Raw genomic sequence first — 12,007 nt, 5'->3', positions numbered from 1 at the left:
GAAATGAAAAAAAATGATGCACAATTATGAACATTTCCTCTAAATTCTTTGCAGTTGCAATAAGCCAAAGTGATCACATAAGATTTTCTAATTCAGAATGTGATGTATAACAATGGTTTATGACTTTATAATTCTTTCTCTTATTGTTCACATTTCCTTCAAGGTTTTTTTAAGTTTATTAATATAAGTAGTAGATTTCTTGTACTGAAGGATTAAAGAACATTTCTGTTTGTAAAAGCAGATTGCTTGGTGTGGACAATATTGATGCAAAGTAAATCTGCCAATAGATGTCTTCATCTCAAAAAATCCTGGAAAAGTAAAAGTAAAATAGACCTTTATTCAGTTTAGCAAAAACACCAGATTTGAATATAAGTCACCAAATAGAATTATTTACATTATAAACTTCTGTTTGTTTAGATTTTCTATCCACTCAGTCATGTGATTGTGCTATTAAAAGTCTATCATAAGTGCAATAAAACACTTGTCAGATAGTTGCTCTGTAGACCAATTTTATGTCCCTACCAATGTCAAAATCAAAACTACGCCCTTGGTTACGCTCCCACTGAACCAGTCAGTCAGATCTTTTCAGGTCTCAATCTATAGTCAACCAGTGAATTGTGAAATATATACTTTACTGAAAAGGCACGTTTACATGGACATTTGAAGTTTAAAAGGCCCCTCTTTTTAAAAATATGAATCTTGTTGTAAAAATCCTTGCTCTGCCACTAGCCCAGAGTTATTTGGTTGTACTAACTAGTCTTATTGGACTGACGTGTAAAATTGCGGAGTGCTCCTTTAACTGTGACAGCGTTTCTTCTGGAAACTTGTTTACTTTAGTGAGTGCAGGTTTAGAGGTTTGTCTAGCTCAGCCTTTTTGACACACAGACATTAACTCATGAGTGGATCTAATTACACTTGTTGCACACTTTGTGCATCTGAAATATATAGACATTTTTAGTTATAACACTGATTTTTAAAAACTTGGAAGAGTTACAAGGGACTCCCATGAATTTAATCATAAGTATGATATCGACTGTGGGTTTGCAGCCCCAATAAACGGACCAAGAGGAGGTAGACTCATGATGATGAAGAGCTACATCATCACTCAGGCCTGCTTTGCACAGGTGTGGACTGGACTCTGTGAGACGGTGAGCTGTGCTTGTGGCCAGACGAGACGAGACCTTTAAGTACAGACCTTTGGATTTCTCCGTCACGTGACTCTACAACCTGCCTTCTTCCAGCTGGCCGTCCGCTCGCACCATTGAAATAAAAAAAAGGTAAACATTTTCTGCAGCACCATTCGCCGGTTAGCTTTAGTTAACAGATTATTTATCCCTCAAATTCAACCTCTCCCTCTCAGTCCCCCGAAAATAACGGCGAAATGGCACGAGGCGACCGCGCGCAGCTCCGGAAAGACACGGCGGGGAGTGACAGTGTGGGCCTCATCTCTGTAATAAACACTAATCTGGAAGCGAGCTTCGCTACAGGCTGCTGTTTCTGCGGTCTGCGCACTTTTGGCGACATTATTTCCGGACCGAAAACGATTCGTGGTGGGAAATGCGTGAAGGAAGCGATAATAGCGCAACGTGGCGGTGGGATTTGTGGAGATTATAGTGAATAAAGTGATCTGCACAAGCCTGCCGCCTAATCCCTGTGTGAAAGGGATGGGCAGTGCACCGGCGGATTCTGACTTTCTGCAAGCAGAGGCTGGGTGGGGAACGGAGGCTTCTCCTGCTTCTGACTCCACACATGCACATTATGGTTAAAGGGAGGACATTTGTGTTGGATGTCAAACACACTGTTAGACTTCAGATCAGCTTGTTTACATAAAGTAGTTGAGGAAGTGCTTATTTTGCATCCTTCCAGCTTTAAGTTCTTCCACCATAGCTGAGAATTAACTACAATTCCCACTTTGTTTTTTATTTTTTTCTTGTCTTTGTTGCAGGATGGCACAGGCTCCCATGTCATGTGACTGTTTTGTTTCTTTGCCCCCTGGCTCTCGAGATGACCATGTGATTTTTGGGAAGAACTCCGACCGTCCCAGGGATGAGGTGCAGGAGGTGGCCTACTACCCTGCAGCATCTCATCCTCCAGGCTCCATGCTGGAGGTAAAAACAGACCAGGACTCCTACAGTGTCACAACACATCCAAGCACATCCATTTTGCACCTATTTGTGTCTGTGGATTGTGTGGGATAAGAGGGAGGTAGTTTTCTACTTGATTTGAAGGAACAGCGTGTAACAGTTAGTGACACCTAAAGGTCAAGTTGGAGATAGCATCTCAAATATGATCTCCCAACATGCTGAATTTGTATCAGAAACCTGAATTACTTGCCAGGAAGAAAAAAAAGCAACTATACCTTCAGTCAAGATTTCAGTGCTTCTTTAACAGTTTTTGTCTTCATCAGTCCCAAATTTTCTTTGCCTCTTCTCGTCCTAATTCCAGCTCCTTTTCTTGACCCTACCTCACTGTTTTGCAGTGGCAAGGTGCCTCTTTTCTTTTAAAGATCAATAGTGGTCATCTAGCCCTTAAAGGCACAGCATGTAACAAAATCAAAGGTAAATGACAGAGAAATTTAATATATCATTAACAGGTGTTTTTCTTCTGGTATCAAATCACTTTATTAAAATAACTGTTATGTTTTATTCTCACTGACTGAATTAATAATGACCATTTATAATGACCACCTGAAGTCGGTCCATATAAATGGCAGTTGCCATATTTGTTTCACCATTTTTATAACCTTGTCTCTGAATGGGCAAACAACTCTGTGTGTGAAGTGAAAACCTTTTGAGCTTTAACACTGCAGTGCTGGCTTTGTTTGATAGGTGCTAGAGCACTTTACACACCTTGCACATAGAAGAAGACAGTGCACATGTTTGCAGCTTTGAAGTAGTTACTGGTATTGCCGTCATGTCTGTACCTGAGGCCACTGAATGTCAGTCATTCTTACACACTGTAACTTTAAAGTGACACTAGAGGACATTTTGTTGGCTAGCTGACAATCGCTCCTTTATTCTTAAAAATAAAGGTGTCATTTAAATGAGCAAAAGAGAGTCGGGGCTAAGGGGAGGATTGGGATCGGGCCTTTGTGTTTTTGCTTCTTTGATGAAGTCAGTCTGTGTGTAGTTGCCTGCTCTTGCATTACGTAGTAAGCATGATCCTTTTGTACCCTCATCTTACTAAACAGAAACACTTTTGTCTTTTTCCTTGACACCAGATTTGTGCTCTTCTTATCTGTGCCTTTATGGTGTTAATATGGCAATTCCCTTGTGTATAAGGAAGGGTTTCTTAAATAGATGTAGCTGGTTCTCTTATAGGTAATAAAACAATTAATTTAACAAAGCAGCTAGAATTGATTATATTATTAAAATATTTCTTATAGATCTTTGTATTTGTTGCACATTGTACCTTAAATAAACAAATCAGGGGACACATTTTGAGTCTGGTACGACGCAGAAAATTAATTTTCAAACTGGATTTTCACAATAACAGGTCTGAGGTCAGAGTGGCTGAACATTTATAGACAGAGTTAATGGAGAAATATTCTTTCCTGTTAATGGTTAATGAAAACCAGCTGAAAGTGAATAAATCCTGTTTCACCTTCACTCTTTAAAAGCGTTTTATCTCAATTAAATCAGAGCCATTGAACTTCACATGAAAAGGTTTGTGATGAAGATGATTTTGTTTATTAGAAATTCATTACAAACTGCACAACAGCAGCAACAGCGTTTGGCAAAATTTGTTTCCTAAGCTGCATTTGGCCAAATACTATGTAAAAGGTGGATGAGGTCACACAATGTTACGCATAAAACCGATGTGGAAGCGTCCCAAAGTATAATAGGACACATTGGTGCCCTCTAAAGAAGGTTTATCCAGCATCTGTTTTTCATCCTGTCTCCTCTCTAAGTTCTCTTCAGCCAGTAAAAGTCTGTCTGATGTTGAGTCTTTCTCTCTTTCTTTTCCTCGCTTCCTCCAATAAGATCATCTTGCATTTCTTTGCTGAATTAGCCATGATGCATGTTTAAAACAGTCAATGTGTTGATATCCAGTTGCTGGTGTGTGACGAGGTGCCTTAAAGTGAAACGCAGAGAAGGAAAAAAAAGGTCATGAAGTGCAGCTTCTCAGCCTCAGGATGCTGCAGGGCAAGGACAACTCCAGCAGGAATGTGTATAATGGATGTCAGTGTGCCATCAAAATTAGAAGAGTTATTCTATTCTATTCTATTCTATTCTATTCTACAGTCATTTAGCAGACGCTTTTATCCAAAGCGACTTACATTGAGAGTAAGAACAACACAAGCAAGAATTCAAACAAGATGGGACGTCATCATTAAGTGGTAGTCAGACTGCTGTGTGTCCAGTTGAACCCAGGTGCTGTCATGTAGTGCTAGAGGCAGTGCAAACAAAGGAGTTATAAGCACAGAGTTTTAAGGTCAGAAACTTATGTAGTGTTACTTTAAAAAGCACCAATTTCTACAAGGTCAACATTTCCTTTATGGTGTCACTGTGGTGTTATTAGCTGGACTCACTCTGAGTGGGATGTTGGAGATCTCATTAAAGATAACTCTAATTAAATATGACATAGACCTTCAATACGCATTTTTCACCCACTCTTTTGTCCAAATATGATATGTGATCATTTTTGACTTCAGAAACAAACACAGCAACAGTTTTTATGACATAATACATGAATAGCATCCATTTTCTATACTGCTTAGTCCAACTCAGGGTCAGGGTCTTAAGCCTAAACCAACAATTAGCAGGTGAGAGGCAGGTACACCCTGGACAGGTCGCCAGTTCATAACAGGGTCAACACGGAGTCAACAACGCTCACATTCAGAATTCAACTAACATGCATGTTTTTGGACTAAACACAGAAAGGCCACTGAGGCTCGATCCAGCGACCTTCTTGCTGTGAAGGCGCGGTGCTAACCACCACACCACTGTGCAGCCCGCTATGCTAATATCTATAGAGTTTTATTTCCACCTAAAGCCTTTTATTTGTAAAAGGATACAAGCAAAGGACTTTTTTTTTCGTTAAATTTTGTGTCAGATTAGTTAGTCCACTAAGTCGCTGCTGTAGGTCAGTAAAAAAAGAGAAGGTGTGCGTCCAGCAGCAGACAAGCAAAGCAGCAATGCAGCACTTTGCAGGCTGTACTGAGGTGTGGCCGTTTTTTTATACTTTACAATACAACTGTAGTCAAACCATAAGTAAATAAATGATAAATTCCCCTCATTTATTGCTTCTTCCTCATGAATAACGCAGCCTCTTCTCGTTCACTCTCTAGCTCGCTCGACCATCTCCAGATTGTTCATCTCTGGGTAAAAGTTCTGTGGCCAAAATGAGCATTTAGACACCTGATGTTTAAGTCAAAGGGGGACTTTTTTCAAATTTTTTAATGAGCTGACAGGTTTCTTTTATCAGAGGTTGTTTGTTTGCATTTTTCTAGAGTGTAACAAAATAATCTGGATTTCAACCAGAGGGATTTTAAATGTAGTCTCAGATGAAGTTGACATGCTGACATTTTAAGTATTTGTGACGAGTTGGGTGAAGATGAGACTAAACAAGTTTAGACAAAGTTAGTTTCTCTCTTAATATATATGTAAATGTAAAATGTAGTTTGACTTCAGTATAAACAGAAACCATCTTTATTTTTTCCCCACTTGTTCATTTTGTGCAGTGCACATACATCCAGATCCCTCAGGTGGAGCAGACCTACGCTGTTGTCCTCAGTAAACCTGCCTGGATGTGGGGTGCTGAAATGGGAGCCAATGACCAAGGAGTGTGTATTGGTAATGAAGCAGTCTGGACCAGAGAGCCTGTGGTCCCTGGAGAGGCTCTGCTGGGCATGGACCTTGTTCGGTGAGCTGTGGAAAACTGTTTTTTTTTATATATTCCTGAAAAAATGCAAATACAAAGAAGTTATTGAATGAAGGGACTTCACACATTCACATTCTGACTGCATCCTGACACAGTTCTTAGTACAAGTATTAACTAAATCCTCTCAGGCTTTGATCAGCATGTTATGACAGGGGTTTCAATTACTCTTGAAACACTGCTCATATCAAACCATCACTGTGCAAGAAATAAAAGAACAGCTGCCAAATCTTTCTCACACCAACCAGCATTTCCTCCCAAACACATTGCAGCACAGCTTGTAAACATCATCCACAGCTCAGCGTGTCTCCGTGGTTTGTGAAAGACTAACTGATCAAGCAGCAGATAAACAGGAGCGGTTTTGCTCCTCAGGCTGGGCCTGGAGCGTGGCGACAGCGCCTGGGCAGCGCTGACTGTGATCACCAGCCTCCTTGAGCAGCATGGCCAGGGGGGCCAATGCAGGGAGGATCCTGAACCCTTCAGCTACCACAACACCTTCCTCCTGGTGGATCGCAATGAGGCCTGGGTGTTGGAGACTGCTGGAAGGGTGTGGGTGGCACAGAAAGTGTCAGGTATGGGGGATGTTTAACCTTTTTTTAAGGATACAAACTACTTTAGGGGTAAATACTTAATTTAAACAGTATGGTTGCTTTATTGCATGTGTACATAAATAGATTTAACCCTCTGCCAGATGGAGAGAAACCCTGCAGGTGCTCTAGTTGGTTTGAAATTTGCATTGCACAATAAATGTGATTACACCATAGTTAGATATGCGTGAGCAAATACACTCCATCTGCTCCTTTCAGAGGGTGTGAAGAACATCTCCAACCAGCTGACTATCAGTACTGAGATCTCAGCAGAGCACCCGGAGCTGCGGAGCGTGGCCCAGGCTCAGGGATGGTGGGATGGCCAAGGAGAGTTTAACTTTTCTCAGGTGTTTAGTCCAGAGAAGCCGCCTGCCAGGATGGAGCTGGCCAAGCAGCGCTACAAGGGAGGCACAGAGCTACTCCGGCAGCATGATGGTACATCACTCATGCTGGGATTTTTCATTTTGCTCTCTGAAATTGCAGCGACATCCCACCTGTTTGTGTGTCCTTTTCTGCTCTTAGGCTCGGTAACAGCAGAAGTGATGATGTCCATTCTGAGGGATAAACCCAGTGGCATTTGCATGGACTCTGGAGGCTTCTGCACCACAGGAAGCATGGTGTCCATCCTACCCAGAGACACCAGCCTGCCCTGCATCCACTTCTTCACTGCCACCCCAGACCCCTCCAGGTTTGTTGTTTACTAAACTAAGAATTAGTTGGTTAACAGACATAGTCACACAGTCATTTTCCAGTGTTATCACTGTAAAGATATCTGGGTAAACTACAATAAGTCCAGAGCAAACACCCACAGGCAGCTCCTCCAGAACATGTCAACAATATTTCAGGACTGGACTGCACATGTTGTTAAGACTTCAGTGTTCTTTCTTTTCTTTTTTTTTTTCTTCTCCAACATTCTGCCTCTGCTTTGGGTTGATAGGAGTTTCTGAGTCTACGTTTCTCTCTTTCCCGTTCCTCCCCCTGTCAACCCACCCCACCTGCCCCCCTGGTAGGTCTATATTCAAGCCTTTTATCTTCTCGGACTGTTCCACCCGTGTGGTGAGGGTGGTCTCTCCACAGTTTGGCCCAGATGACCCCGTCAGGAAGCAGCCACGGTTTCAGAGCCGGGTGGACCGCAGACATGACCTGTACAAGGCCCACCAGGTGGCCCTCAGCAACATGGAGACCAAGCCGGTGGGCACTGATGGATGATGTAGCTCATTGATCCTGGCTGTACTGGAATTACACATATGTTCTTTCTAAATGCAAAGCAATCCGTTTTATGTAGGTGATCTGGTGATGGAGTTGATCTGATTGAGTTGTTGCTGATAAATTACAGGGAAGTTAGACCCGTAGTGCAGAGCAGAACACTGTTGTTGCTGACAGGACACGCGGCATTAGTGTAGACTAAACATAAGCACACTACAAGGGCACATTGAAGCCAAAGAGGTTTGCAGTCTGTGCAACCAAAGAGCTGCAAAACAAGTTGGGATTTTCTTTATAGGCATTTTAGCTGATGTCCTGTCTGACATTATTGTACAGTATGTGTGTAATTATACGTTCACCTGCAGGTCACAGACAGGCCAGTGTCCTGTTTGTGCTGTGATTAGCTTCCATAAAATTACTGTGGCTGCAAAACTCAAGGCAATTTTTTTCATTTGTGATTCGAAGGCAGTTTTTTTGTTGTTTGTTTATTGGTTTTAAATTCAGGTCTGCAATAGCATCAGTGCAACTTACAACCAGTTCGGGGAGCTGGATCCCCAGGATGCTTCCTTGAAAAGTAAACATCCATCACAGGCTCAACGCGGACAAACCAGATGAACAACTATGCATTCTCACTGGTGCTCAATTAAAATCACCAGTGAACTTTCATGCTTTTGGATTGTTGGAAGAAGCAACTTTTTATAGCGACTCTGAAACTTTAAAAAGACAAAATCTGTCTGCAGAGTCCATAAGAGAAAAAAGATCACTGTCAGTCTACCATATTTAACAAGCTGCATTATCAAAGGATTAATTTAGTTACTAGTCATGCTTGCAAAAAAAAAAAAAAATCCCTGTACTATTGGCCAATTCTTTTAAATACTATATTTTTTTATTCTTATTTTGTTAAAATGCCTTTAGAGTATTTTTTAAATGATAAACATCAAGTTGCGAATGAGAAATAATGAATACAGCGCTATCGAAGTGATTAAACATGGCTGTATTTTTATTAGACTGTGACTAAATCAAATTTGATGCAAATTAATCAATTACTTAATTGTTTTTCAGTCTACATCTATTTTAATTGGTTCTTTTTTTTTTCAACTAATGTGCATTTTCATCACACCATCTTTTAGTTTACTTCCACCCTCATATGGCCTTCCACTCTGCATCAGCCTTGTTGAAGTTTAAAATTATATTTATTTTATTTAGCCATTATATATACAGGTGATTCTAATGTCTTATTGTCAAGATGGACCTGTTCCAGATAAAAACTTAAAGACTCATAATTTCATCAGCCCAGCCACACAGGATAAGACATCAACTTTAAAAAGTGTTTTTCATTAAATTTCCAACTTAAGTTCATTTAAAAAATCTTAAAATAAACTTTTTACTCACATTGGGTGAAGCTGCTGGTTTGCTGAGACATAATGCAACAGATTCACACAAAACAAAATATTTAAAGAACAGATTTTATGTCACAGTAACCTCGTGCATTTTTTCCCCCTCTTATTAAATGATAGCACCATTTCATGGACTCTTTGGTGCCTTTGTTTGTTGTAACTTGTCATTTTCTATTACAAAAGAGTCCAAGCATTAATTGTTATATTGTTGGTATTATGGTAAATTCTGGATAATATAAGTTTCTGCTGTGGGTTTGACCCCAGGTATAGATTGCTGTTTTGGAGAGCAGCTTGATTCAACAAAAAGCTTGAGTAAATTTGCCTGTGGAGGAGACGGAGGTGTTTGTAACTGCAGGTGTGTGACTGCTGTTATTAAGACTCTGTCTCCCACCACGGATGTCTGGTTGAATTAGACTCAGGGCTGTATTCAAAAGGCCAACAGTGCCTGCCTTCAGGAATAACATAGTGTACAGAAACCAGAATTTTTGGAAAACTCATTTTTGAATGGCTGTGTTACAGATTTAAGTGTCTATGTGCTTCCTTAAAAATAATTTAAACATATATCTCTCTTTATCCTTTGCTACCAAGTTTTATACTTTGTCATAAAGGGGTTGATGTTAAGGACCAAATATTACTGCGGCTTGCATAAACTTGAACAAACGAAACTGATCTTCTGATATCTGTGTTGTGATTCTGCCTCAGGATGAAGCTTTAGCCATCTACGACATCCTGCGGGACTTGGAGTCGCAGTGTCTGAGCGAGATTTCAGCCATGCTCAGCGGAGAGATACCGGGAGACGAACTGGGGGACTTGTTCTTTGACTGTGTGGACACAGAGATTAAGTTCTACCAATGAGAAGGTGGGAGGCACCAAGAGCTCCGGTTGGTGTTGTGTCATAAGCATGAGTAGGCCAAATGGTCTTATGGTTGAAGGAAAATTTCAAATGCAGTTTGGAATCCAAGAAAGTCAAACACATTTATAGTTGCACAGAAATGAACATGGTGTGATAAAGATATACAGTCATAAAAAATAATATTGTACAATTTCTTTTCATTTAAAAGTTTTGCTTTTCAGAACATACAAAATCTGGTCCATACCAGGTTTTAAAATTAGGTCAATCTGACCTCAGATGAGAAATACAATATGGTACACCTTCATTTATTTAGCAAAATCTGAGCCAAAAAATCAGAATCAGTGTGTGAGCTACTTAATCCCACAGCTTGTAGACACACCTTTAGTAGCAGTAACTGGAGGAATTTTGGTCCAGTCTTCTTTACAACATTGCTTCAGTTGATTGAGGTTTGCAGTATTTGTCTCTGGACAGCTCTCCGAAGGTCCCAACACATTTCAAACAGACTGATTTCTGGACTTTGAATCATAGCAACATCCTGATTTTTTTTTCTCAGCCATTCTTTTGTAGTACTGCTGCTGTGTTTGGGATCATTGTCCTGCTCCATGAACCAGTTTCAGCCAAGCTTTAGCTGTCAGACCGATGGCCTCACATTTGACTCTAGAATACTTTCTGTGGATGCAAAACAAGCCCAAATTATCATCCCTCCACCACTGTGCTTGACAGTTGGTATGTTTGAGATGATATGCTGTATTTAGTTTTTTCCCAAACGTGCTGCCGTGAATTTTGACCAAACATCTCCACTTTGTTATGTTTAAAGTGATGTTGTTCCAGAAGTCTTATAATTTGTCCAGATGCCGCTTTGCAAACCTAAGTCATGCTGCCATGTTCTTTCTAAAGAGAAGAGGCTTTTCCCTTCAAACCTTCCAAAGAATCCATACTTGTTCAGTCTTTGTCTGATTGTACCGTCATAAACTTTAATATTTAACTTGCTAACTGAGGCCTGGAGAGTCTGAGATGTAGCTCTTGTTGTTTATTTGAGGTTGTTACCTAATTTTTCGACTGGGTGGGGTTTAAAAAGCAAGAAGAGGTGAGAAGCAGTAGGATTAAAAAATGTTGATATTGTAATGACACTAAACTGATCAGAATCTGAAAAAAGGCTTTTTTATCTTTATTATAAAACACAGTGTAAGAGCCTCTCTGCAATAACTTGCTCAGGTCAAAGTGATTCTTACATGTAGGAATACTTCTGTATAAATATGAGACTGTAATTTTGTTGCTCTCCTCTCAATGTCTGACGCCAGGTGTGTTTATCTGTCCTGTGTTACAGCGCCTCCAGGTGGAGACCCTTAGTGCTCACAGAGTGGCAGGAAAAGGCCCTGGGACTGTTAAAAGCACCTGTGTTTCTCGTCTGATCTGCCTCCGCCTCACTTACGCAATGCACATCTCTGACCCCCATTCCATCATTAACACAGACTGAATGTCTCAATTGCACATGTGATTGGAGCATATTTATTATCTGTATCACCCAGGGAGCAATGACTGCACCTCAGTAGTGAGTATACTGATATAGACTACACAGGCGCCCATGTAGAACTGTATGATGCTGCACAAGTACTGTGAGTATGGCATTTGTTTAACATTTTTTTGCAGATGAAAGGTTTGTCATTTGTTTGATGGCTGCCTGTAGGGAAAGGTTAAATAAAGAATGTGCATAGCCTGTCCTCAGTGTGTCGTAAGCTTTGTGGCTCACACCTACACCAAACATGTTATCCATCCATGATGCTGAAGAGCACCCAAAGCTGCTGCTGCTGGTTCTTGCACCAGTGAAAAGAAAAAGAGAAGGGGTGGGCCCACTGACAATGCTTGCATCAGTCACCAAAAGTATTTTCTGAGACACTCATCCCAACTTAAAGTGTTGTAGTCTTTAGTGATACTCACTCCTGATGCATTAACATCTTATTACAAAGACCTGGGCTTCTTCAGAAGGAACACAAAATCCCAAAGTGGAAAATCTTAAAAGAGTTGATGCATCTGTGGTTCTAGGATCTCTTGTGACTGTGGGGTTATATATGGTAGGCAGTGGTGTT

General features: G+C 40.6%; 1 protein-coding gene across 3 annotated transcripts; it reads left to right on the top strand.

Moving 5' to 3' along the window:
• Window positions 1-868: 868 nt before the first annotated feature.
• scrn2 (secernin 2) lies at window positions 869-11,641 on the top strand. Of its 3 annotated transcripts, none has more exons than XM_041983427.1 (9): window positions 869-1,274; window positions 1,944-2,108; window positions 5,684-5,865; window positions 6,253-6,452; window positions 6,687-6,902; window positions 6,990-7,155; window positions 7,478-7,658; window positions 9,770-9,926; window positions 11,248-11,641. In XM_041983427.1, exons 2-8 carry the CDS (start codon window positions 1,947-1,949, stop codon window positions 9,920-9,922), a joined length of 1,260 nt encoding a protein of 419 aa, XP_041839361.1. In that variant the 5' UTR covers window positions 869-1,274; window positions 1,944-1,946; the 3' UTR covers window positions 9,923-9,926; window positions 11,248-11,641. The 3 variants fall into 3 exon arrangements, with proteins under 3 accessions (XP_041839361.1, XP_041839360.1, XP_041839359.1); XM_041983426.1 differs by having other exon boundaries at window positions 869-1,277; window positions 1,946-2,108; XM_041983425.1 differs by lacking the exon at window positions 869-1,274 and adding an exon at window positions 1,368-1,711 and having other exon boundaries at window positions 1,946-2,108.
• The last annotated feature ends 366 nt before the right edge of the window (window positions 11,642-12,007 follow it).

This window comes from Melanotaenia boesemani, chromosome 4 (assembly GCF_017639745.1).
Source record: "Melanotaenia boesemani isolate fMelBoe1 chromosome 4, fMelBoe1.pri, whole genome shotgun sequence".
Classification (NCBI taxonomy): Eukaryota; Metazoa; Chordata; class Actinopteri; order Atheriniformes; family Melanotaeniidae; genus Melanotaenia; species Melanotaenia boesemani.
Note: the sequence above shows the minus strand (reverse complement) of the source record. Positions and strands in the feature narration are given on the sequence as shown.